The 2,009-nt window shown below is 41.1% G+C and overlaps 1 protein-coding gene across 1 annotated transcript; it reads right to left on the reverse strand.

Annotated features, from left to right (window-relative positions):
* Nucleotides 1-586: 586 nt before the first annotated feature.
* On the reverse strand, nt 587-1,786 carry LOC105315899 (high mobility group nucleosome-binding domain-containing protein 5-like). The gene has a single exon (XM_011410671.1). The coding sequence runs from the start codon at nt 1,784-1,786 to the stop codon at nt 587-589; it is 1,200 nt and encodes a 399-aa protein (XP_011408973.1).
* Nucleotides 1,787-2,009: the final 223 nt, after the last annotated feature.

Below are 2,009 nucleotides of genomic sequence, written 5' to 3' on the forward strand. Positions count from 1 at the left end.
TATAATAATCTTCTAAACACAATTGTATGAAGTTATGACAGGCCAGAGGAGCCTCTTTGGACCACAGTTCAATATCAATATCACCCAGTGTGGTCTTTAATAGTACCTGAGGGAAGGAGCCAGTAGTCACTAATACAGCTGCTGGTGGATCAACTACCTTTCCTTTAGTAGGGGGCTCGGTTATATATATGGAACTCATTCCCTCAAGAAAAAGAACTGGCCCCCACTTTTCCTGACTTTGGTATACTTTCCGTTTATGACTCCGTATAACGGAACCACGTGCTTTCATAATAAGTTACTTATTGTTTTCATAATATCTTATTGTTTTCATAATACTTTTTGTTTCATAATAAGTAATTTTACAGCCTAAAAGACATACAGAACAAGCTAAAAGATTTTAAGTATAAATGCATCAAGTGCATGAAGTAATAAAAAAACACTACACTACATTACTAGCACAAAGTTTTTCAAGTTGCTAACAATAATTATAATGTAAAAACTAAATGTGTGCATACAAATTCTAGAGAGCTAATTCTATTGTGTCTAGTGAGATACTTTAGCTGCTTCACAGTTCACACTAAAAATTTTAAATTACTGAACAACATTTACAGGTGGGCCTGGCCTCTGTGTCATTCGGTGTAGATCTGTCACAACCACCCTCCTTGAGCTCTGCAGCATTCCTTTCCTCATTCCCAAGCTCACCATTAGGTCTGCTGCAGTCCTTATTTAATCCTCTTCCATTCTCCTCAGTTGCAACATTCCTTTCCTCATTCCCAGGCTCACCATTAGGCCTGCCACAGTCCTTATTTAATTCTCTTCCATTCTCCTCAGTTGCAGCATTCCTTTCCTCATTCCCAGGCTCACCATTAGGTCTGCCGCAGTCCTTATTTAATTCTCTTCCATTCTCCTCAGTTGCAACATTCTTTTCCTCATTCCCAAGCTCACCATTAGGTCTGCTGCAGTCCTTATTTAATTCTCTTCCATTCTCCTCAGTTGCAACATTCCTTTCCTCATTCCCAGACTCACCATTAGGGCTGCCGGAGTCCTTATTTAATCCTCTTCCATTCTCCTCAGTTGCAGCATTCCTTTCCTCATTCCCAGGCTCACCATTAGGTCTGCTGCAGTCCTTATTTAAATCTCTTCCATTCTCCTCAGTTGCAGCATTCCTTTCCTCATCCCCAGGCTCACCATTAGGTCTGCCGCAGTCCTTATTTAATTCTCTTCCATTCTCCTCAGTTGCAACATTCCTTTCCTCATTCCCAGGCTCACCATTAGGGCTGCCGGAGTCCTTATTTAATCCTCTTCCATTCTCCTCAGTTGCAGCATTCCTTTCCTCATTCCCAGGCTCACCATTAGGTCTGCTGCAGTCCTTATTTAAATCTCTTCCATTCTCCTCAGTTGCAGCATTCCTTTCCTCATCCCCAGGCTCACCATTAGGTCTGCCACAGTCCTTATTTAATTCTCTTCCATTCTCCTCAGTTGCAGCATTCCTTTCCTCATTCCCAGGCTCACCATTAGGGCTGCTGTCCTTATTTAATTCTCTTCCATTCTCCTCAGTTACAGCATTCTTTTCCTCATTCCCAGGCTCACCATTAGGGCTGCTGTCCTTATTTAATCCTCTTCCATTCTCCTCAGTTGCAGCATTCTTTTCCTCATTCACAGACTCACCCCTAGATTTGCGAGAGTCGTTACTGGTATCACCTCCAATCCCATCAGCTACTGCATTCTCTCCAATCTTCCTCAATGCTTGTATTAATGTATCATAAGTTGGACCACCTCTTCTCATTACACTATCTCTTTGTTCCAACCATGCTGTCAAACATTCTCTTAGACAGCTATGAACATCTCCTTTGTTATCTTCTTTAATAACATTAAGTGTACGAGAGTGCAGTCCCAGACGAAGACCAAGATTATAATAACTGACACCAGAATATTCATGATCATCCAGTACATCAAGTACATCAATAAGATTAGCGGTATCTAATGAAAAACATGTAAATTAAAGTACG

Source organism: Amphimedon queenslandica, unplaced genomic scaffold (genome assembly GCF_000090795.2).
Source record: "Amphimedon queenslandica unplaced genomic scaffold, v1.1 AMPQUscaffold_7085_Cont20960, whole genome shotgun sequence".
NCBI lineage: Eukaryota > Metazoa > Porifera > Demospongiae > Haplosclerida > Niphatidae > Amphimedon > Amphimedon queenslandica.